The sequence below is a fragment of the Balaenoptera musculus genome, chromosome 19, assembly GCF_009873245.2.
Source record: "Balaenoptera musculus isolate JJ_BM4_2016_0621 chromosome 19, mBalMus1.pri.v3, whole genome shotgun sequence".
NCBI lineage: Eukaryota > Metazoa > Chordata > Mammalia > Artiodactyla > Balaenopteridae > Balaenoptera > Balaenoptera musculus.
The window spans coordinates 45,687,928-45,711,273 of record NC_045803.1 but is presented as its reverse complement, the minus strand read 5'-3'; the positions used below and the strand labels follow the sequence as shown (position 1 = coordinate 45,711,273).

The 23,346-nt window shown below is 45.7% G+C and overlaps 1 protein-coding gene across 1 annotated transcript; it reads right to left on the bottom strand.

Moving 5' to 3' along the window:
• Positions 1 to 289: 289 nt before the first annotated feature.
• Positions 290 to 22,266, bottom strand: PMFBP1 (polyamine modulated factor 1 binding protein 1). The gene is made up of 18 exons (XM_036834643.1): positions 22,066 to 22,266; positions 18,309 to 18,479; positions 17,208 to 17,318; positions 14,371 to 14,497; positions 14,119 to 14,276; positions 12,445 to 12,685; positions 9,843 to 10,032; positions 9,525 to 9,678; positions 8,650 to 8,817; positions 8,247 to 8,384; positions 6,012 to 6,176; positions 5,290 to 5,457; positions 4,817 to 4,984; positions 3,893 to 3,996; positions 3,314 to 3,388; positions 3,243 to 3,262; positions 882 to 1,160; positions 290 to 335 (listed from the first exon to the last, which is right to left on the bottom strand). The coding sequence occupies exons 1-18, from the start codon at positions 22,264 to 22,266 to the stop codon at positions 319 to 321; spliced, it is 2,655 nt and encodes an 884-aa protein (XP_036690538.1). The 3' UTR covers positions 290 to 318.
• Positions 22,267 to 23,346: the final 1,080 nt, after the last annotated feature.

The following is a 23,346-nucleotide window of genomic DNA, read 5'->3' as shown; positions in this document are numbered from 1 at the left end:
AATTTAGGGAAAATAGAGATGAACACATTGCTGGGGACCTGAGGGGGCAGAACTGTCTGCAAGACGCCACGAGCTCACTGAGGCTGTTGTGCTCATGCCTTTATTTTAGAGTTTGGGCCTGGAGATGGTAGTATGGTTCCAAGGCTCACTCTGCCGCAGGAAGTAGACAAAACTCAATAAAACATTAGCATCTTGCAGAATAGGCTGGGACCTTGACATATTCCGGTTAGAGCTGATCCAAGTCAAGAGAGAGGAATAGGAACTCACTGTCCTCTGAAAAACATGCGTGGAAATGATGCTCAGGGCAAGGCGCTGATTCTAGCAATATGAGGAACCTGAGGGAACAGGGAGGAAATGACAATCTTGATTTGAGGAGAAATTAATGAAGTGATTCCTCAAGGACTAGTCTCGTGGCCAGGCAGCTCTGTTGCAGGTGACTTCTTCCCTTGGGGGTACCATGGAGTCTACAGGTGGCAGAAAAGGTAGCCTTGGACCCAGGCTGTACAGGAGACCAGGGCATTCTTGTGAGGTTTCCAAAACACATTAGAGGAGAAAAATGCCTATTCTGCCTGTTCCCTTCTTATCCTCACACCTCCCAAAAGGGACTGGGTCAGGGGAAGGGATAGGTCTGAGATAGGAGGCACTTGGGTATCATCAGAGATTCTTAAATCAGGATGAGCCTTAATTCATTTGCCTCCCCCTTTACAGAGGAGAAAACAATGATCTCTGGTCCAGAATAGCTAAGCAAAAGATTTGTTTTTTTCCCCTATTTGAATTTCCAATCCAGTGATCTCTTCAAAATACGCTTTTTTTTTTTTTGACCCGATGGAGTAAGAAAGACAGCACCATAGCAAGTAGCAAAAGCCACATGGCGGACATACCTGAGCAGTGGGGCAACCCGACAGACTTGGTGATGTCCATTCTTTGGCTCACAGCTTGGGTTATCCCCCTCCAGCCCAAGGTGCCATACATTTTCCCCCTTGATGTGGGGTCTGTTTTGCTTGGGCATAGGGCTTTGGTATATACCCTTGAGGGCCCAGCTTTCAGCTTCTTCTCCTCTATTTCATTCTTTAGTTTCGTGTTTTCCTTTTGCAGATGGACCATTACATCGTGGAGGTGGCTGCGGAAGGAGAGGGGAGGACAGGTGGGTGTTTGGTCTGCTTCAGTTCCGTGGACGCCCAGCTCCTTCCGGAGCTGGTGCTCTCACGCATGTTCTGTGGAAATGGAGGCCTATGTGCATCCCTGGGAAGAAGCCCAGGCCTGGGGTTGGGGTGGACCCAGAATCAGCACTCCTGACCCACTGTGTCATGTCAGCTCTGGCCTAGTTTTCTTATCTGTTAGATGGGGACCATTGAGTCTGATCTGCCTTCTGGGGTTCATATAAAAATCCAGTTTGACAAATGATAGAAATTTGATTCAAAGAGCCAGAACAACTCTGATCACGTGTCCTCAGTTTCTCACAGCCATGCCTAGGAAACACTCACATCCAGTTCTGATGCCAAAGCCCAAGTTCTTTTGCCTCCCTTTGCTGAAAGGTTGAGAACAAAGGGGATCCCGGCTCTGTTGAGAGCTTGGGCAAGTTACTTGTCCCCGTTTTATGGAAGAAATGGCAGCTCCAATGTAGGTGAGGGGAAAGGTAACTGAGCATACCTCCTGTGGCTCAATAAATGGCAACTGTTAATACTAACAGCCTTATTTCTCCAAACCAGTGTTGAGAGAAGTGAGTGACAGTGGGCTCTGGAACCAGGCTTCCCAAGTTGGGATTCTGACTCTGCCACTTACTGGTCATGAGACCATGGGCAAATTATGTAGCCTGAGTTTCTCCCTTTCTTCATCCTTAAATGGGGATTATACGTGCACTGAACGTGTGAGGTCTTATGAAGATTAAATAAGTTAACACATGTAAAGCACTTGAAACAGTGCTCCTCATGAGTAAGCAATAAATATTAGTTGAGCTCTTGTTATTATGATTAAAAGATGGTGTTCCTTCAAATAGGATCAAGCAAACTCAAGAATGAGTTCTTTGTGAAACAAATAAACAAAAAAAACCAAAAAACTTTCCAGAACTTGGCACAATATAAGAAAAAAGCCTGAAGTGCCCGGCTACCTTCAGATTCTGACAATTTCTCCTTTAGTTAAATCCTTTCAGAAAATGTTTCTGTCCTAGTGAAATATTTTATGATCTTTTCTAGAGGAAATCAAATAGAGAATTCATCCTCAACTGCTCCTCTGGGCGTATTCTTTGCCCTCTTGCTCTGTATAAATCTGGCTGGCAGTGAAGACACCCCTTCCCTTGTAGCTCTTCACGTTGTTGCCACGCTCCTTGTGCCACTGGGCCTGGAGGTGGGGTCCTCGAATGCCCTCATCCCCTGGCTCTCTGCCACTCTCTCTGGTCCACTCCTGTCAGCATCCCTGATGCTTTCAGCATCCTGTACTTTTCATCCAAGACCTGGCCCCTCAGTTCCTTGACCTCCTTATTCCAGTGATCTTTTCCTCTCCTTCAACCCAGACACTTTCCTATGTCCAAGCTCAGGACACAGCTTTCTAACGGGGGCTGCATGAATGGGTCCCAGGTGTGCTGCGACACCTCAGCCCTTGGAGCAGGGTTTGGCACAGCTGCTGGTTGGTCACCTTTACCATAAGCAACCCCATCCAAGACCCTCCCAGTGTGCCAAACAAATGTGGTCATTTTCTAAGTGTTCCCTGACAAAAGGTTGGGAAACACTGCCCTGGAGCTTGTCATTACCTGTTACTATGCCACCTCTGAAATCTCAGTTTTAGACATCCATACTTTTGCCTCTGTTCCCAGACTTCCAACACTCCTCCCATACCACACTCTATGCTGACCCAGCTTTGACCATGAGGGTGAACCAAGGCTGCAAGTAGATGGACCCAAATGACAACATGGGACAGAAGGACCCCACCAAACTTGACTGCTCACGTCATAGAGATGTTCCTTCTATGTTCTATGTCCCTTTGTTTGGAGAGCTCTCCGTTACCACAGCTTAGCCACTACCCTAACTAATACAATCTGCTTTTCAGTTCCTGTTTCCTTCTCAGCATTCTTTCTGACTTCTGAGAACTGTGGAAGGTGACAGTGGAGAGGGACATAGAGACTATTAACCCCCTGTTTTATCGTTGGTGAGGGGACTAAGGCCCAAAGAGGTCAAGTGGTACGCCCAAGGTCACACAGATGCAGATTCGGGACTTGGGGTCTTTCTCCACATATCCAGTGAAAAAGCCAGCCCTGGTTCCTGGCTGACTCCTCTCCCTGGGGCCCAAGCTCCAGCCAGGGGGGCGTGGGATGACTTACTCCTTTTCACCAGTCAGCTTGGTGATATATTTGACCTGTTCACAGAGCTTGTTTCCTAGTTTCTCATTGGCGATCCTGTAATAAAATTCACAGAAGAAAAGAGTTCCCCAGACCCCTGTGAGCAAGAGCATGGGTTGGCTGAAAAGGACATTGGGTGCTCTTGGCAAGGCCTCTTCTGGGCCCAGACCCCCCGCTCATCCCCCAGCCCCCAGAGCTAGAGCCCTCCTAGCAGCTGGCAATTAAGAGGACTCTCTACACTCCCATGCAAAATCACTGTGATCCCAAGTGAGTTCAGGGGATCCAGGCAGTGAAGCCCGACACCAGGCTGGGAAGAGGAAATCTGACCCACGGGAGCATCCCTTCTGTCCGGAAGCTGCTCCATTTCCAAGTGGGCGGGGCTTTCTGAACCTGCCTGAAGGGTTGCGGCCCCTTCGTCTTATTCCCAACATTTGGGTGTGGGCTGAGAGTGGATCAGTTTCCCAGGAGGGCTGTGTGTGTGTGTGTGTATGACACTATTCTCTGGCACATGTGTGACTCCAGCCCTTGGAACCCTGCCTTACTGTTTCCGTCCTCACTTACTTCTGCTCTTTTGCCCACTGCTCCATGTTGGACATAATCTGATCATTCTCTCGGTGCAGCTTGCAGGTATCTTTGGGCGCAGACCGCTGGGGCAGGCAACAGGACTTTGGTACAAGAAGTCAATGAGATAGTAAGGGGTGGGAGCACAGGCCGTCACCTCCCTTCTCCCAGATCAGGTCTCCTCTCTTCCTGGGAGAAGAAACATTGACTCTGCTGTCCAACCCCGAGGCCAGAGTTGGAATTGCCATTGCAGGCCTCCACCTCCAGCGGTGCATTGTCACAAAGGTGACATCTGTGAGCAGACACCACTTCTAGTAGAGACAAAGTAGGTTTGTACATTTATAATAATGATTTTCAGGCCAAAGGTAGCAAAGTGACTTACTCTAAAAAAGCAATACGTTAAGCCTTTTTAAAAACAGATGAAAGAAAAAATATCTGGTGGAAAGGGAGGGCTTTTTTTCTAATTTGGGCAAAGGCCCTGTGGCCACCCCGAGGATATCCGGGAGCCTCCTGCTACAAACTTCACTGCTCAGAGAGCTGGGCATGCCCGAAGAGCTCTGAGCCGATTCTACTGCAGGGTAATTGAAAGTGTCAGGAGGGGCTCCGGAGGGTGACTGAGCAGTGGATTATCTAAGTCGGGGCTGCTGGTGTACCTGACATGGAGATGGCACTCCCTTCTCCTCTGGATTGGGACCTTTGTTCTGTTCAATATCTCTACCAACAAAGTCACGGGAAGATGGCTGGGTCGAGACAGCCGCTGTGGGCCTGGAACACCCAGACCCCGCTTTGTACTGAATAGAGGGGGGTGTCCTTTCCTTGCTCCCAGCCACCCACACCCCCACCAAAGGGTGCCTGTCATCCAGGCGGTCGTGGGATGTTCTGGGGGCACTGGGAGGAAGCGACTGGGGGTTGAGGAGTGCCCACCTCCCTCTCGTCCGCGAGGAGGTTCTCTCTCAGGGCGCGCATTTCCTCCTGGAACGCCCTGAGCTGCTCCTCTTTAGCGGCCAGCATCTTGAGGTCGCTCTGGTGCTGCCTCTGCCACTGCAGCACCTGGTTGCTCATGTCCTCCAGCTTTTTGTCGAAGGCCTGCACCTGCTCGGTAGCGCACAGTGAGGAGGGAGACCCCGGCTTGCCACCCTGACCCTGGAGGACCCACGACAAGGCGGGAGGGCACTTCCTCTGGGAGGTTCATGAGGGAGTGTTTTATTTCCAGCGGCCAGCAGAGGGCGCCCCTTCTCTGATAGTTGCCGCCTTCCCGGAGCTCCTAGAGCCCAGCAAAAGGGAGGGCACCTGTTAGCCGAAGGGAACGGCTCAGGGCGAAGTACACAGCTGTGGGGCAAGAAGAGACCTCGGGGCCCTGGGCAGGACAGCAGCCGGAGCCCCGGGCTGCTCCTCACCTCTAGCTCACTCTGCTGCTGGAAGCCCTGCAGTTTTTTTAACTCCACATTCAGCTTTTTCATCCTCTCCTCGTAAGCAATGACTTCCTCTTCCAGCTGAATCTTCCTGTCTTGGGCCTGTGTCAGACTTCGGTGAAGACTGTTTGTCTCTGAGGTCGAATGATTGAGCTTTGGTAAAGACAAAGGGTTGGGGGGAGAATGGCTGTCATTGCGCTTGGGCCTCTCTACTGAGTCCTGAACGGAGAAGGGTTCCACCAGTCCCACAGCCCCTACTCTCTTCTGCCCAGGGTGGCACAGACACACCTGGTCCTGGTCACCTCACCTAGTGTCCCAGGGAGGGGTGAGAAGTGACAGCGGTCAGTCTTCTGCATCTCCCCTGCCCCTCTCCCGTTTCCTCTCTTTCCAATGCTATGAGCTCATCAGCCAGGCATGATTAGCACAGGGATGGGGCATGAATTTCCCTGAAAAATCCAGGTCTTGGGAAAACCTTGCCCCTGGGTCACCCATGGGCAGAAAGACTTGTTAGATTTGGCCTCTATCCCCCTCTTCCCCAAAGCCTAAGGAGAAGCAGGCCTTCTCTGGACAGACATCCCAGCCGATGCAAGGGTTTGCAGGTGGCCTTGGTGACAGCCAGCCATGCAGGAAATCGACTCCTTCACCTTGCATGCTGCTGGGATAACTTGGATATTAAACAGCCCTGGAGATGAGAGGGTGTAGCCCACCTTCTCCAGGGCCTGCGTTAGGTCGTCTTGGCAGGAGGCTGACTTCCGGCATACCTCCTCATAGACTTCTTTACTGACCGTGGTCTGGAGATATCGCTTCTCTTTCGCCGCAGCCTTGTCCAGCTGAATCTGCAGACTCGCCATGGTCTCCTGCTGAAGGGTTATCTTTAGGGAGGGGAACATCACTGTCAAGGCTCATGGCCACAGAGGCATTCTCTGTGTCCACAGAAGACGGACGAGCACCGGGCTCCCTCCTCTCTGCACGAACTACCCGCCCAGTAGCCTGTGACAATGCCCACTTCCCCTCACTGTTGGAAGAGGAAGAGCTGCCTTTCCAGGCTCTTCTGCACCCCTCCCCACACTTCCTTTCTAGATAGCATGTCCTCCCAATACAAGGAGTACTGGAAGTACTGGGCCATGATATGTCAAATACACGAAAAGTCCCTTTCACAGACTCCGCAGCCTTTGATGCGTGCCAGCCAAGCATGGGTCCTACATTTGTAACTGGATGGTTTCTGTTAATAGTTAACTGTCTCATGGTTAGGGTTAGGGTTAGGATTAGTGTTAACCTGGAATCCAATTCTAGGTTAGGAAATATGATGCAACATTTCAATGGTGTGCATTATGCCTCAACTCCTGACATAATCCACTAGACTTGATGCACCATGAAAGCAGGACTGTGTGTGCTTTCTTCATTGCTGTATCCCCACTACCTGTAGCTCAGAGCATGGCATATAATAGGTGCTTACTAAATATACTAAATGATTTATTTGGGCTGAATGAAATAGTGCATTGGGCAATACTAGGGATGAATTGGACATATAGTTCTGACAGAGTGTGTTTAAAATTGAAATATGGACTACTGATGAAAGGAAATGCAGTTTAGAATGCAAAACTAAGCCTCTCTCTAATGGCTGTTTCCATTGATTCAAAAAGTCTGTTATATGTGGGGCATGCTTTTAAAAAATTGAACATGCTTACACACACACAAACTCCTCCAGCCTCTGGATTCCCATCAGAGGAATTCTGAAATTAGTGCTGCTAGTTGCACATTTACATAACTACCTTTCTTTTGGCAAATGTGATAACAGGCCTATATTAAATACTTAGGCAGTATTCCTTATATTGAAAGTAGTTCCTTGGGGATTTGAGTGATTCGGACCTCAACTCTGGATCACACTAGAGGAGAGATTTATATCTCTGAGTGACAAAACTCCAGAAACATCAGTGCCTCAGACCTCTGCTGTTTAATATGGCAGCCACTAGGCACATGAGACTACTTACATTTCAATAAAACTAAAATTAAACTTATAAATTCAGTTCCTTAGTCATACTAAGCCATATTTCGAGCACTCAATAGCCATATGTGGCTAGTGCATATAGTATCAGGTAACTCTAATTTAGAACTTTTCCATCATCACAGAGAGTTCTATTGTGTAGTGCTATTCTTACACTTAGAATGGTCATAGTATTTTAAGATGAACTCTTTATTATGAAGGAATCAGAGCTGCTTGGTCTCTCATTTATAATTCAAGAGACTACCTAATCAAGATGCTGTATTTTTTTCTTGTCCATCCAGAAAGATGGAATGGACTCATTTGGGGCAAGTATTGCCATTCATGATGAAGGGAAAAGAGGTTTGGTGTAAGAGCCAGATGATCCAGGTTCAAATACTGCTCCGTCCCATCACTTACCAATTAGTCAGCCTGAGCCTCAGCCTTTCTGTCCTCTGTAAACCAGCAGATGGAAGGGATGCCAAGGACTTAAGCAGACAGTCAATAAATGATAACTGAATGTGAGCACAGTGCCTCACATACATTAGATGCCATTTACTCCTTTTGTCTTTATTCGTGTAATGAAATATAACCATGTCCCCTTTCATCCCATTTTTGTGCTTTGGGACTATTTTTGGAAGTGTTCCCTAGCAAATTGCCCCAAACAATGGGCTCACTCAACTCTGGTCTAAAATGCAACTCTGGAAGACTTGATGCCAAAGCCCAGATGGTTTGGGGCTCCACCAGATATTAAATAAGACCTTACACATGTGCAAGAAATACGTCTCGGCCAGCAAGTGGGTGGCACTTCAGGAGGGAAGTGGGGGCTCTGGTGCCCCAGAATGCACATGGGCTGGGCAGTTAGTGGCATTTCTGTGATGGAGGAGAGCTAGGTGCCAACTTCAGGTCAAGGGTCAGAGGGTTCAAATTTCTCACCCCCTTGGGGTTTCTGTCTACGCACCTTACGAGTCAGCTCCTGGTTGATTTGCTGGGTGCTGTTTTGTTTGCAGAGAGAGGAATCCAGTTGTGCAGAACATTGCTTTAACTGCGATTTGAGATTATCATTTTCCTCCTCCAACTTTCTCAAATTCTCCTTTGACTGCTCCCCGATTAAGGAAACAAAGCCCAGAACGGAGGTGTTACCTCAGACTCCTGCAGAAGCCCCTCCTTCTGCCCTCACGCCCAGCTCCACTTTGCACCCCGTGTATCTCAGGCCTTCTCTCCCCTCCTCACTTGTCTTTCTCACCCTCCCTGCCTTCTCTCCTGAAGTCTGAGCACCCTCAGCCTCTGTATCCCACCAGGCCCAGCTGGGCTCAGGTCTGGCCCTGGATTCTTAATCCCGAGGCTTCCCAGATTCTCCTCACCATCTTTTCTTTCTTTTTTTCTTCCTGTCGTAATATCTCGAGCTCTTGCTCCAGTAGCTTCTCCCGCTCTTTACTCTTTTTCAACTGCTCCCGTTTCTCCTCCAGCAGCCTGGTTTCCTCCTGGAGCTGTTCTTCTAGACTGCATTTGGAGGAGGCTTGCTTCCTGTTCTGAGAAAACAAGCACGGGGCTGAAAGTCAGGCACCATATTTTTGGGGAGAAAAACCCCAGCCCAGACAATTGTGCACAGGGATGGCTGAAATAAATATGAGGACAACTCCTTGGTTATTTAGCGTGTTTAATAAAAAAGTTTCCTCTTAGGTTCAGCAACAGTTTTTCTTTGTTCAATTAGAAATACCAACTTATTTTATTTATAGATCCAGGTCCCACTTACTTACCAAGTCTTTCCACATAAAATACTCTTTGAATACATTTAAAAAAATCTTAGAAAAGCACAAAAAGAATAATTCAAAGTTAAAAAACTTTAAATCGACTGAGAAGGATAGCTTTTGAGTCCTAGAAAAAGAAATAATACTGCCCTTTTACTGTTTTTAAGCTTAGCCCCTGAAAATGCTTATTATTGGTCGTGGGAACTGGAGCTGACTGGCTGGCTAGCATTCTAAAACAACTTCTGGACGAGTAGTTTGCAATGGATTGGTGGTGGCATCTTCCCAAATAAGGAGCAATGCAATTTTTTTTTTTTGGCCACACCGCTCGGCTTGTGGGATCTTAGCTCCCCAGCCAGGGATTGACCCAGACCCTTTGCAGTGAGAGCTCGGAGTCCTAACCACTGGACCGCCAGGGAATTCCCAAGAGCAATGCATTTAATCTGAAACAGAGCAAATGCTCGAGCTGGCTGCCTCCTTGCCCTCCATACCTGGTGTTGAATGTGATTTATACGATCTAGCAGGTCATTCAGTTTTACATCCTGCTCAGTCACTGTCTTCTGAAGCTGCCTCTTTTCCTTCTCTGAAATTTCAAGTTTTCTCGAGAACTCAGATAATTCTGATGTCAGCTCCTCTATCCGCTTCCTAAAGCAAAATGGCAAAAACAGGTGGATGGACTTCAGGGTCCATGTTGGTGGACTGTGGGCTGGCTGCCTGGGGCTTGCTACCCAACTCCTGGGCAGCAGCCCACAGGGTCCCAACTGGCTTACGAGGGACAGAGCCTCTGTCTGGAGGGGAACCTGTGGTACCTGCTGGGTGCGAGTTCCTCCTCAGTCATTAGGGAATCCTTCTGCAGCTTCTGAAGTTCTCTCTGGAGCTCCTGGATGGTCTCTGCCTTCTGCTTCTCCAGGCAAATGCAGCTTTGCAGTTTCCTATGGCAATCCTCCAGGTTACCCTTTGCCAGAATGGCCTCTTCTTTATATTGGGCTGCTTGCTGAGCTGCAGAAGACAGGAGATAACCCAGGGCATGTGCATGTGTGAAGGGAGTATGTGTGAAGATCGGACTCTCAAATGAGACCAGTTAAAAAGTCTGTTCCTTGGGGCTTCCCTGGTGGTGCAGTGGTTAAGAATCTGCCTGCCAATGTAGGGGACATGGGTTCGAGCCCTGGTCCAGGAAGATCCCACATGCCGCGGAGCAACTAAGCCCGTGTGCCACAACTACTGAGCCTGAGCTCTAGAGCCTGTGAGCCACAACTACTGAGCCTGCGTGCCACAACTACTGAGCCCGCGTGCCACAACTACTGAAGCCCGTGCTCCTAGAGCCCGTGCTCCACAACAAGAGAAACCACCGCAATGAGAAGCCCGCGCACCACAATGAAGAGTAGCCCCTGCTCGCCGCAACTAGAGAAAGCCCGTGCGCAGCAACAAAGACCCAACGCAGCCAAAAAAAACAAAAGTCTGTTCCTTCATTCTGTGACTTACTTCAATTTCCAATCTGTCCTCATCTCTCTCTACTTCATTATCATTCCTAAGGAGCTCTGATAAATTATCTGTCTTCAACTACCCACCAGCCGTGAACTCCTTCTTGACTAAAATTAAACAAATAGGTCGAAATTGCTTGGTATCTCTTCTGCGACTCATCCTGTCATTGAGGACAAATCCTGACCCTCATGGAGTTTAGAGTCTAGTAAGGGAGCTGTAATTGGTTCACCTGACGTAGAGAACACAGTAATGTTAAACTCACACTGACTGTGAACTCCGGAAGCAAGACCAAAGCGGGTAAGTACCGTTGGAGATGGACTTATGAAGGAACAGAGGCTGAGCTGGGCCTTAGAAGAAGGAGGAGAAAGGGAATTCTCGGGTGGGGGGCACAGTGAAGGGAATGGGGCGGGCATGTGGGAAGATGATGGGAAGATATCGCTTAACTGGAAAGGAAAGTGGGAAGGAATGGTGAGAGAATTGAGGAAGTGTATGGACTAGAGGGGGTTTTGGAGGACGTTGAAAGCCTGACAGAAATGTTTAGACATGATTTAGTGGGTTCTTGAGCAGGGACCTGCCATAAAGGAAAGAGTGCTTTAGGAAAATTGGAATGGATTAGAATGGAGAAAGACTTCTGACAATATCCTTTTAGCCCACGTCCTTGCCTCCACTGGGTTATGAAGGAGTAAGCTGCTTACTGGGGTTTCTCTACACCAAATATCTCCCCACTTCCTGTAGTTTCTCCTATCATTTCTACTTAAATATCACTTTTCTCTCCGTTTTTTTCAGCCTGTGATACTGGAAGAAAGATGGTCTCACTACGGAAATAATTATACACCTGGAAGAAGGGAGGAGGATTTTTTTAATAGGGAAGAGAGTAGGTTCAGCTTTGGGAATGTTGGGTTAGTGGGGAAGGTGGGTTGGTCAGGTGGAGCTAGTCTCTAAAGACAAGACTGACCAGATGCCAAAGTCAGGGCTGGGGCTCTAGGCATTGGAGTCACCTGCAGAGAAATGCAGCTACAAGGAGCAGAGGCGCTCATCAAGGAATGAGTGTAGAGGGAGAGGAGAGGGCAGAGTCTAAGAGATGGGTGACCACTGTCAGGGCAGGAGGGAAAAGAGGAAACAATGGTGAGATCTATGGAAGAACAAGGGACCTGTTGTGTCTCCAAATCTAATAAACAACCGTTGAGGTGCGGGGGACCAACAGTGTGGACACCCAGAGAGTTAGAGGAGGGCGAGGAAGGAAGACGTGCTTTGGACCTTCTTTTTTTTCCAAATTGATACATCACTCACATAACATAAAATTTATCCTTTTAAAGTGTACAGTACAGTGGTTTCTGGTAGACTCACAAAGTGGTGCAGCCATCAACATCTAATTCCAGGACATTTTTATCACTCAAAGGCAACCCCATTTCCAAGGCAAGAAGTCACTGGTGACCTCTGAGAAAGCACTTTTGGCAGAGGAGCAAGGACACAACCCACACTGCAAGCGAATGTGTGTGGAGACCAAAAAAGGAGAGTGTTAAAAACCAGGGAAGGAAGAAGTGAACGGTGTGACAAAGGTCCCAGAGACGGTGGAGAGGAATGTGGTGCAAAGAAGCAAGGTACAGAGCCCTGTGCTCTCCGTGGTGAGGAAATGAGAGGACCTTCAGCTGAGGCTGCCGAGAAAACGGTGGGCGTGTGAGAGCAGCGGTTCGCCTTCCCAACCCGAGCACCTGCTGTGTGATGGGGGCTTCAGAGAGAAGGTAAGGTTGGGGTGAGGGAAGGAGCTTAGAGGGTGGTCCTAACTGCTGTGAGATGAGATGAGATCATGAGGAGATCGGAGTGAGAAAGTGGTGAGGGAGAGGGACATGGCCATTTGGGGAAAGGAGGGAGCTGCTCTGGCCCCGTGGGTTGGAGTGTGTGGGGACAGTGCTTGCCCGGGGGCCTCACCAGCCAGCCTGTGCTGCTGTTTGGCATCTTCGAGACAGTCCTTCAGCTTCTTGATCTCAGCTCCCAGGTGCCCATACTCGGCCTTGCACTTATCCTGTCTCTCCTCCTGGATGGAAATTTCGAGTTGACTTGTCATGCATTGCTGCTTCTCCAACTCCATCTCCTTTTTTATGAGGGTGTTCTTAACCTGCGCCAGGTCCTTCTCTAGCTCGTGCAGCATTTCATCTTTCTCCTGGAGGACCTGAGGAAAGCAAAGTGTTAACGCTGATAAGAGGCCTGAGCGGCGGCAGGGCAAAGTCAGTTAGAGATTGCCTTGAGCCCTCTTCCAGCCACCATCTTCTCTTGCCTGGATGTTGCAATAGCCTCCACCTGGGCTCCCTGCCTCCCTGCCTCCCTGCCTCCCTGTAGCAGTCAGAGATGGGCTTTTACAAATGCGAGTCAGATCTTGTTATGCCTCTGTTCAAAACCTCCACTGGGTCCATCTCACTTAGAAAAAGGCCGAAGTCCTTACAACGACGTCCCGGGATGCTCATGATCTGGTACTTGGCTACCTGTCTGACCTCACCTCTTGCCGCCCCACCCTCTCTGCTTCCGAGCTGACTCCCACCTGAGGGCACTGGCCCTTGCTATTGCCTCTGCCTGGAATATTCTTCAAGACTTCGGCCTGGGTGGCCCCCTTACTTCATTCAAATGTCTGCCCAAATGTCACCTTATCAAAGAGGCCTTCCCCGACCACTCTGGGGAAAACAGCCACCAAGCTGTTTTAGGAATTCATTAGTACCTAACATTTTATTGTATATTAGTTTTATTTGTTTGTCTCTAAAGACTGGAATGTAAGCTCCATGAAAATAGGGATGGCACATGCTTTATTATATTCTTCATGCCTAGAAGAGTGCTTGGCGTATAATAGGAGCTCAAAAATATCTGTTGAATGAGTATATGAGTGACTCGAAGCTGCTTATCCAGACTCCTTGCTTCTTCTTCATCATCTCTCCAAATACCTCCATTTTGACTGGTGAATCACCTCCAGACCTTGAAATAGGAAGTTTGAATGACCAGCCAGTCAAATCAACTGGATTATTTCTACTAGCTCTGATAAAAGTTTAGAGTTGAAACAGTACTGACTACAAAAACTTGCGCTGGTTTCAGAGTCTTTCTGCCCTTGGTTCCATTCTTAGGCTTTTCTAGGAGCTTGATTTACGTTGGTAACTACAGATCTTCTAGGGCATAGTTCCACTAATATTTTCAAACTGCCTGGTTTGCATATTTGTAAGTTATTTGTAATTAAAAAATTGAAATTCACATGAAATTGTGAATAAGGCTACATATTATTTTATAGCATTTCTTTCTACTATTAGGCATAAACAAAAGCATAAGGGAATAATACGAGGGTGTCCCAAACTCTCTATTGCAGGGCTGAGGAAGAACCCCTTTCTTACAGAGTCCGCATCTCTATTAAGGCCCCTGGTATTTTATTTATTTATTACGTGCCATGAGAAATTCCAAGGAAGAGCTCAGAATTGCCCCTGGGCCTGAAGCACCGCAGTCTCACTGCGCATGTGTGGGTGATCCCCAAGCAATCACAGCGAGTGCGGGGCACAGAACCCGCCCCTGCCAAGGTCTGGCCTCACCGTGCCCTGCTGGCAGTTCCAACCACGGAGCCCCTCGCCTTACCTTGTCTTTTTTCAAACCAAGCTTCTGGGTCTCAGTGAACTGCACCTGCAGCTCCAGCAGTCGCCGTTGCAGGATGACGACCTCCTTGTCCTTCCTCTCCACGTGGGCAGATGTCTCTTCCCGCAGCCCGTGCAGGTCCAGCTCCAGCTTCATCGTGTCTGCAGCGGGACGAGACAGAGTTCTTGCTCAGAGCGGGGCTCCGGCTTCCTTGGCTCCCTACCTTCTGCCGCAGCCCGCTGGTCCGCGGTTTACCCTTCATGATGTTTTTCTTCTGTTCCGACACGGCTTCTAGCTCCACGCGCAAATCCTTCACGAGGTTCTGGTACTCCTCCACACGCAGGCACTGGCTGTCTTTCTGCTCCTGCAGGTGCTTCAGTATCTGGGCAGATGGAAGAAGAGCAGGGCAGGGTGAGGACATGGGGGAAGAAAGCTTAATAGAATTCTGAGTGTCCAGAACAGGCAAATCCGTAGGGACGGAAAGTAGAATAGTGGTTGCCAGGGTTTGGGGCAGGGAGGATGGGGTGGGGGTGACTGCTCATGGATATGGATTTCTTTTTGGAGTGATGAAAATGTTCTGGAATTAGTGGTGCTGTTGCCCAACTTTGTGAATACACTAAAAACCAATGATTGTACACTTTATTTTTATTTTATTTTTTTAAACGTCTTTATTGGAGTATAATTGCTTTATAATGTTGTGTTAGTTGCTGCTGTATAACAAAGTGAATCAGCTGTATGTATACATATATCCCCATATCTCCTCCCTCTTGAGCCTCCCTCCCACCTTCCCTATCCCACCCCTCTAGGTGGTCACAAAGCACCGAGCTGATCTCCCTGTGCTATGCGGCTGCTTCCCACTAGCTATCTGTTTTACATTTGGTAGTGTATATATGTCCATGCCACTCTCTCAGTTCGTCCCAGCTTACCCTTCCCCCTCCCCGTGTCCTCAAGTCCATTCTGATTGTACACGTTAAATGGTGAGTTTTCTGGTATGTCAATTATATATCTCAATTTAAAAAAGTAAAAAGAGAGTTAAAAAAGAAAGGACATGGCAGACTTCTCATGCTCACTCGGAATGGAATGTGCACAAAAGGAGCCACCTCTTCCTCGCTGCAACACTCAGTGTCATTGATAAGGCACCTACTGTGTGCCAGGCACCGTGTGCAGCACTGTAGGCGCTGCAAACAACACAGACGCCAATTCTTACCCCCAGGGAGCTGACCCCCTGGTGGCATGAGACAGACGAAGGGCACAAAGTAGTGACTTACAGAAAACAGAAGTTGATAAGTGCTATGGAAGAACCAGAACAGCAAAAGGGGAATGGAGATGTATGGGGCGGGCAGGGGCGAGGCTGTGGGTTACAGTTTTACATAGGATAGATGGGTTGGCCTCACTGAGAAGGTGGCCTCTGAGCAGGCACTTGCTGGAGGTGAGGCGTGAGCCACGTTGAGGTGTCTGAGGGACGAGCTCTGCAGATGGGGGTGGGGGCGGTGCTGGCTGATGACAAGGCCCTGGGGGGAGAACATGGAGGAGGCCGTGTGGTTAGAGTGGAGTGAGTGATGGGGAGAGGAGGTGAGGAAGTTAGGGGGCAGTCACATCACACAGGGCTCTTAGTCCCTCGGCAAGAACTTTGGCTTCTACCCTGCAGGAGAGGGGAAGGGGCTGTAACCAGAGAAGGCAGGAAGGAACATGTACATGTGGCCAAGGAGGAACAATTAGTTATCTGGGCATCAGGGGATGCTGGGGAGATAGTTATGTGATTTCACAGTTGACAGTGAAGGAGGGTCGCAGCATGAAGACAGAGGGGGGCAGCTGGAGAAATGCAGGGCAATCACCGTCTGACCTGGGTGTGGGCCCTACAGGGACTCAAAGGCCCAGTGTATGCCAGGCCAGCTGAGGGAGGAGAGGACGGCTGGCACTAACTGTGACGTGGGTAGTTCTAGTCCGAATAGAATGTTCACATAATGTGAAGGCTTTGGGTAGGATATACAGAATGGTGGGTGAAAGTGGATTCTGTTTCTTGAGGAAGTCTGTATCATTTTAAAAAATGGAGTGTCAAAGAAGAATTTGTGTTTAGTAGGTACAGAGTTTCAGTTTTGCAAGATGAAAAAGTTCTAGAGATTTATTGCACAACAATGAGAATATACTTAACACAACTAACTGTGCACTTAAAAATGGTTAAGATGGTCAATTTAATGTTATGTGTTTTTTACCACTATAAAAAATTAAAAAGTGAGGGAGAAATAAAGACATTTCTCAGACAAAAAGAAAACAAACATGGAGTGTATGAGATCTTGCTGTAGGTCAGGATGTGAATAACTTGGGACTGACTTTTTAAATAAATATTGACAGATGCACAAGGAAGAGCTCCAAAGTTCATCCAAACCTTGTGGGATCAGAAAGTCCTGGAAAAAGAAGCATCTCCACTCCCCAACTAGAGGATCCCTTGGAGAGCTGATGTGTTGACTCTCTCTGCCACTCCGCTTTGCCACTATTTCAGCATCAGCGTGGCCTCATGTGGCTGGCTTTGCCTTGTACCTCAAGTTCAGGCATGACTGACTTCAGACCTCCTAGAAGGGACCCTAACCTAGTTTTCACTGTCATGTTTGTTGGTCAAATCTTGCGATTTGTTTACATGGTTTAAATGCTTATTCATTATTAGAATCAACTTTTGAGATGGCTTTGAATTTTGAAAACATAAGAGTTTTTTTAAAAGGGAGTGGATTTGAATTATTAATCATCCCTAAATTTGTTGCTTTTCAACTCCAGCCAGAAACTAGAAGGCTGTATGGTTCTTTTGAAGCTAGCAAGCCAAAAGGAGCCTCTGTCTTGTTTAGATGTACCATTGGATGTGAGTTAAGAGACAGGTGCAATTCCAAAATTCAATTCCAAAATCTAATCATGCCAGACACACTCCTTGGGGGCTTGGCATACATTATATACACTATCCTTGTGGCAGGGCTAACCAAAATGACACAAATATAAAATAAAATATAAAATGTACTATAAAAATTTTAAAAAGTAGGAGAACCCAGAATCAAACCCAACTCAGCCCAATCCTACCAGGCACACATAAGCAAAAGTTCTCCCACCTTTTTGATGTCTTCACAATCTTCTGAGGAGCTAGGGGGATGTCGGTGGGTGGCTGTATAGGAAGCAAAGTCTGCTTGTAATTTTATCAAAGCCTCTTCACGCTCCAGAACCTGCAACCCAGCACAAGTCAGTTATGCTGGATGATCAACGTAACTGGCTTATTACTAGTGCTATTTTTGTAAGGTGTTCCTTTTTCAGCCCAAGTTTGTTGCAGCATTATATAATTCATATTATATAAACTAAGGAGAAGGAATTATGTTCTCAATCTTATATCAAGTTTCACAAAGGCATAGACAGTGATTTGTCTCGAGTCCATCAATGGCCACATTTTGGACTCCCTCTTGATCCTCTGTGCAGTCCAGTTTATGAGGCAGAAGAAGGTTCTTTGGAGGCTGTGATGGAAAGATGTACTGAACCTCTCAGAAGATAGGATTCAAAGTTCAAGAAATAAAGAAGGAAGTTTCTTTTGGAGTGGGTGAATGTGTACACGTTTTTTAAAATTAAAAAAAAATGACACTTTTGTTTTTGTTTGTTGAAAGTAATTCAAATAGAACCCAAGCATTGAAAATAAGAAGTGAGACTCTCCTATCCACTTATTCTCCCCTCTCTCACTTCTACTAAAGGGTAGGGGGCACTATTGGCAATTTACAGTATATACTTCTGTATTACGATCAAAGACTTTAAAAAACAAAAGTGGGATTGAACTATACATAAGATTCTGCAACATTTTCTCAACAGTGTATCGCAAATATCTTCCATGCAGCCCTTACAGATCTGCTTAATCTTTTTCCTTGGCTGTGTATTATTCCATAATATGGATAGCTCTTTAATAATTTCTCTTAATCTCTTTAACTATTTCCCTACTGATGGACACCCTGGTTGTTGTGTGAGATTTTAAGTCTCTTTAGAATCTCAAACTTAGTGTGGGTTGGGGGATGCCTACCATGGAGAATATGAACAAGAGGCAGGGACATGAATATGTAAGACATTTGAGGAGTACTGGCAAAGAGATTACTTTAGGTGACTCTTTTCCCCTCCTCTCTTTCCTCATGGCTTTATTTTGGGTCTCTTGGGAAAATGTTCTAGAAGGAGACACTTACCAAAGCGTTACTGCAGGCTAGCTTATTTCGAAGTTCCTTTATTAGATCATCCTGTTCAGAGACCTTCTGCCAGACTTCAGATAGTCGTTTCAGGGTCTCCTGATGCTCTTGAATCATGCAAGGAGAAGTGCATATATGCCCCTTTGAATGATCACCCTTGTTCTTGGGCTCCTGGGATATTTAAAAATAATAGGTTGATTTTGTTCATAATTTTCGAGTCAGTTTCAGAATGCCATGAGCATGGGAAATCTCTAGACCTGTATTCTAAAAGTTTATATTCATATATGTGAATCAGAGCTTCCTTAACAAAAGAAAAAAATTAAGTGCACACATGGTAAAAAGTTCAAAGAGTTCACAAGAGAATACACTGAAAAGTCAGTCTTGACCCTCCATGACACAGGTCCCCTTTTCCATGACGGTCTGTGTTACCAGTTTTTTGTATATCCTTCTGGGGATAATTTATGCATATTTATATATGCATATATGTATAAGTATATAACCCCCTACTCTTCCCCTACCAAATGAAAGTCTTCTGCATACTATTCTAAACATTGTGTTTTCACTTGGCAATTTATTTAGGATATTTTCCATATTGCTATTTGTGGATCTATCTTACTCTTCTTTTAAAATTAATTTCAAACTGCACGAGTAATACACACACACACATATATATAATCTTTCTAAAACATTGTAATATTACAGGCAAGTCTAAATTTCTCTTTGACCACCACCTCTAATCCCATACTTGCTGCATTCTCCAGAGATGACAATTTGTGCATATCCTTCTAGAACTTTATCTATACATTTACATACATATAAATGAATATTGTAGAATACATATATTATTTTGTCTTTTTGAAACATTTTTTTTCTCAACAAGATGCCTTAGAAATTTATCCATGTTAGTACATGTGCTTTTATCTTGCTCTTTTAAATTGCTTTTAAATATGTTTATCCAGTCTTCTATTGATGGGAATATATGTTGCTTCCAAGTTTTTTTCTAAAACAAAGCTGAAATGAATTATTTTTGCACATAAATCTTTGAGTATGTATTCTGGTTTATGTGTAGATTAAATTTGTAGAAGTAGTAATCTATTTAAATTGGATCTATTTAAAACTTTGATATTGCACAATTGTCCTTCAAATAAAACATACCAATTGATACTCTCATCAACATGAATATGGCTGTTTTCCTAGAAGTGCATTTTTTTAAAAAATGTCTTTCTCTAGATCATCTGAAATCATGCATGAAGGTTACTACCTGTTCACTGGTCTGCACTAATAATGGGGTGAACTGATGCAGACAGGCAAAAAAGAGCAAAAAGTCCTAGTTTGGATGGTAGATACTTTCTCCATTAAACTGTCTCCTTAACTGGGCTTTTTCAGGCAAAGTTAGAAATAGTTCATGTTCACTGAGCATGAAAGCTGCCCATGAGTGTATAAATAATTCAGTGTCTATGTGGAAAAAGGAATGGAAAACAATAAAAAAGTTAAGAAACAGTAAGATGATACTCTCATTATGTATATATAAAATATATATATGTGTGTGTGCATTATATATATATGTATATTCCAGGTGGACTAAAGTTAAAAACATAAAAATACAAAATTATAAAAGTGCTAGGGCTTCCCTGGTGGCGCAGTGGTTAAGAATCCTCCTACCAACACAGGGCACACGGGTTCGAGCCCTGGTCCAGGAAGATCCCACATGCCGTGGAGCAACTAAGCCCACGTGCCACAGCTACTGAGCCTGCACTCTAGAGCCCACGTGCCACAACTACGGAGGCTCGTGCACCTAGAGCCCGTGCTCCGCAACAAGGGAAGCCACCGCAATGAGAAGCCCGCGCACCACAACGAAGAGTAGCTCCCGCTCACCGCAACTAGAGAAAAGCCCGCGTGCAGCAACGAAGACCCAACGCAGCTAAAAATAAATAAATAAAATAAATAAATTTTTAAAAAGTGCTAAAAGACAATATAAGATAAACTTTTGCAATTTTGGGGGTAGTGAAGGCCTTCCTAAACAAGACATAAAACCTAGAATCTATAAAGAAGAGCTAAGAGATTTAACTTCATAAAAATTAAAAAGTTTTGTATGTTGAAAAATACCATTAATAAGAGAAAATGAAAAGTTACAAACTGGGAGAAAATATTTATAACTTATATAATGAAGCATTATCACCTGTAATATATTAAGAACCTCCTATAAGTCAACACAAAAAAGACTAACTACCCAATAAAACATTGGTTAAGGATTTAAAAGCAATTCGTGAAACAGAAATCCACAGGACCGATACACTATGAACAGGCTCGCTACTTCATTCACAAGGGGGGCGCTGTGATGGGCCTCCCAGGTTCCCCTCAGCAGTGAAGGACTTACTCCTCCAGCTGCTGGGGGTGATGCCCTAAGATAGCCTCAGCTGTCGGCCCTTTTGGGGATTGCCTGGGCTGAAGAGAACTTTTGCCCAAGGTCATGTCTCTCCCTAGGAAGACAGCTCACATCCAATCACTGATCAACACGGAGCTATAAAGGCCAGCTCCCTTCTCCCCAATTTAGAATTGCTCTAAAGGTCCTTCCAGCCCCAGAGCTCCCCATGAGGTTGGCTGAGGCCTTTGCTGGGACCATCAGAGCCCAGCTTCTCCATCTGCCCAACCCTGCTTCCTTCCCCTTCACAGGTGTTGATGCCAAGAGCTTTCTCTAAAAACGTCCTGCATACCAGTCTGTCTCAGAGTCTGCTTCCTGGGGAGCCCAACCCACAGCTATTAGAACTAAAGGAAATAAAAATTGAGAAATTGAGAAAATGAGAAAATCTATTTTTTTCCCCATCCATCAGTTTAGCACAACTTAAAAAGACTGAAAACATACCCTGTGAGTGTAGGGAAATTAGTGTTGGTAAAAGTGTAAACTGGTAGAACCTTTTTGGTGTTCAATTTAGAAGTATCTTTAAACATTAAAAATAAGCATTTCCTTTGACCCAGCAAAACCCCACTTCAGGAATTAACCCCGTAGAGATAAGGATGTTCATTACAGCTTGTTTGTAGTAGACAAACAGGTCAGTAGATGGTACAGGGTACAGTCATACTACAGAATACAAGGTAGTAACTAGAAGAAATCATCAAGATATACATTTAAAAAGCAAAGTGTAGAACCATATTTATAAAATGACTCATTTATGTAAAAAGAAAACTCTAACTTCTTACATAGCAATAGGATGGGGAAGATTGCCAGAACATTTCGAGTGATTGCTTAGGGGGAGAAGAGTGGGGTGGAGAAGGCTGAAGGTGGACTTTTACATTTAATCTCCATAATTCTGTCTAGAGAGCCTATACTGTTGTATTACTTGTGTAATTTTAGAAAGCAATTGAAAGAAAAAAGAAACAAGTTCAGTCACTTCTTTGCTATGTTTTGTGGCTTTCTCCTCCTATTTGATCCTGAAGCTATGGTTTCCATGAGTCCTGTGACCTGGAATAGCCCCCTGCCGGACCCCCATGGCAACATGGAAGATTTGAGAGCTCATTTGGTAATTCACTTTCTGCCTTATTTGAAGTGGTGGCTCCTTATATTAATTAAGGAGCCTTAAAATTCCTAAGGAGCAATCTTACAGGAGATGTGAAGGCTGGAAGTTCAAAGCTGAGGGCTACAAAATTCAAGGGAAGGAATGACAACTGGTTGAAGGTTTGGGTTTCTGGCAGAGAGGCTGGGACTGTTACAGGGACCACCTGGGAGCTCCTGGTCTGAGTGGTTTGGTTTAAGTCCTACCTGACCGACGATCCTGCTGAGCTCCCCCTCCAACATCTTCACTTGGCACTCCAGTAACTCGATGTTGCTCAGGGAAGTCTGGTATTTATCCCTGTAGAGGTTTAAGCTCCTTTCTAGGGAGAGGATTTTGTCCCCGGCCAAGGCAAGTTGCTCCTGGGCCAAATGGAGCTTCTCCCCTGTGTTCTCATTATGATTTCCCATTTCCTCCTCATAGAGAATCACCTGTTGGTGTAGGAAAAAACAACAACACTGAACCCATGGAAGCATCTAATGAGGAAAGGATATTGTTATAAGACCACATGCAGAGGAGTCTCATATCTTAACTTGAAACCCAGATGCAAAGAATAGGCCCAGCTCAGATCTAAAAACTACAATACATAAAATCAGAATGTTAATGATTAGAAATTTTTTTTAAAAAGTTTGTCCTGGTTAGATGGTAAGCTTCTTAAAGGCAGGGACCATTTCTATTTCCCATTCTGTCTGGTATGTAGTTAATTCAATAAAGACTTGTTAGTTGATTAATAAGAATGAATGCATAGCTCCATTTTTTAAGGGCTTAAAATGCCAGTATTCTTTCTTTCCTATGTATTCTCTAGAGGTCTAATTTAGAAAATGTGGAGCCCCTCGTGCACACAGGCCCATGTCAGCAAAGTTCCCTTGAGATAGTGGGGGAACGTGACCCGAAGTTCCTCTGGGATTTGCAGCATCCTTATTTAGGTTCTTTTTCTTCCTAATCAATTTATTAGTCAGCCAACTGACAGATATTTATTGAATGCTCACGAGCACTGTTTTGGGTGCTTAGGGGTATGTATACCTATATAACATAGGCTCCTCCCTCAAAGAATTTACAAACTCTTACAAATCGGGGAGAGAGACGATTTAAAATTAGCAAACAACTGTTGAGTGAGCTAAATTATATAGCTTGAATTATATGTGTTGAAAAAGTTAAGAGCAGGAGGGTCATCAGGAAGGCTTCATTTGGGTTCAAATAGTTCAGTAGAATTCAGACAGAACACATTTTATTGGTCTAAGCTAATATATTTGCTGCCTGTCATTTGAGATTCGTCTTGGGAAAAGGTCATTTAGTTTGAGGTGTTTATTTGGTAAGGAAAAGAGGAAAGGAATATTTTATATTCAAACGTTTATAATGGAAGCTCATATCCCCTTGACACTCACCATCCCTTTGCATGCTAACCCCATTCCAACCACAAGCATGTTCAACTCTTTGCCTGAGGGTTGCTCTGGCCCCAGGAGTCCACTCACGCAGAGGAGCAAGACAAG

Coding starts and splice junctions, on each gene's coding strand:
- PMFBP1 (XM_036834643.1), bottom strand. CDS start 22,266: ATGGGAAATCATAATGAGAACACAGGGGAGAAGCTCCATTTGGCCCAG. Junction 18,480..22,065: donor TCAGCAGGATCGTCGGTCAG/GTAGGACTTAAA, acceptor TAAATATCCCAG/GAGCCCAAGAACAAGGGTGA. Junction 4,985..5,289: donor AGCAGCAGAGTGAGCTAGAG/GTGAGGAGCAGC, acceptor GCTACCGAGCAG/GTGCAGGCCTTCGACAAAAA.